Source organism: Pterocles gutturalis, unplaced genomic scaffold, assembly GCF_000699245.1.
Source record: "Pterocles gutturalis isolate BGI_N339 unplaced genomic scaffold, ASM69924v1 Scaffold31726, whole genome shotgun sequence".
In the NCBI taxonomy this organism is placed as follows: domain Eukaryota; kingdom Metazoa; phylum Chordata; class Aves; order Pterocliformes; family Pteroclidae; genus Pterocles; species Pterocles gutturalis.
Genome location: NW_010098823.1, coordinates 1 through 1020, shown reverse-complemented (window position 1 = coordinate 1020; position 1020 = coordinate 1). Strand labels below are relative to the sequence as shown.

At 63.2% G+C, this 1020-nt stretch overlaps 1 protein-coding gene across 1 annotated transcript; it reads left to right on the top strand.

Annotated features, from left to right (window-relative positions):
* Positions 1-8: 8 nt before the first annotated feature.
* On the top strand, positions 9-206 carry LOC104462457 (dispanin subfamily A member 2b-like; the record flags this gene model as incomplete). Its single annotated transcript, XM_010074394.1, has 1 exon — positions 9-206. A coding segment is annotated over one exon (198 nt), but the record flags the coding sequence as incomplete, so codon positions are not given.
* Positions 207-1020: the final 814 nt, after the last annotated feature.

The following is a 1020-nucleotide window of genomic DNA, read 5'->3' as shown; positions in this document are numbered from 1 at the left end:
CCCAGTCCAGGGACCGCAAAGTGCTGGGTGACTACAGCGGGGCGCTGAGCTACGGCTCCACCGCCAAGTACCTGAACATCACCGCCCTGCTGCTCAACATCTTCTTCGTCATCCTCATCATCGCCCTCCTCGCCAGCGGCACCATCGTCATGACCAAACTCTTCAACTACCAGCAGGACCAGCACACCTACCTCGGACCCACCTAGCCCTGCTCCATGGGCAGAGCGTTCCCCCACCTCTGCCTGGAGCCCCCGTCACCCCTCAGCGCGGGGGGGATGCCCCCAGAGCCCCCGTCACCCCTCGGCACGAGGATGATGTCCTCCACATTGTCCCCAGAGCCCCCCGGGCTCCTGACCCGCTGGGGTCCTGCTCTGCTTTCCTTGCAGCTCAAAGCCCCCACGGAACCCCCCCTTTCTGCTGACCACCCTCGGTGCCTCCCTGCAGACACCCTTCCTCCGGCAGGGGCTGAGCCCCCCAAAACTGGCCGCAGCAAAGGGGACGAGTGCATTCCGCTTGCTGCTTCGCTCTGCTTGTGTACCCCCAGGTGTCTCTGCGAGTAATCCCAAGCAGCACCTCGTTCAGAGAAAACCTGGTTCAAATAAAGGTTTCTCTCACTTTTTTCCCCGGCGTGGTTTCATTTTGGCAGGGGGTGGTTCGGGGTCCCCCCACCCCAGCGCCCAGGGCGGGCGATTGTCACTGGGCACGGAGCATCGCAGAGGTGATGCTCGAGGATGCGCCAGGCTCTGTGAACCCAGGGGAAGAAGCATCTGCATGGGATGTGAAGTGTTTGTAAAGCTCACCCCGAGGATGCAAGTGACACCTCATCTTCCCTGGAGTGTCACTGGGAGCACCCCCATCCTCACCGACCCCCCCTCTCCTCCCCTCCAGAGGTTTTTCAGCACCAAGCCTCCACGCCAGCCACCCCATCTCCTCGGCAGAGGGGCAGCGGGCAGGAATCCTCGCGCCTCCAGGGCTGCTGGCACGTGGCTCTGGGCAGCCCGGCTTCAGTGGTACCCGAAG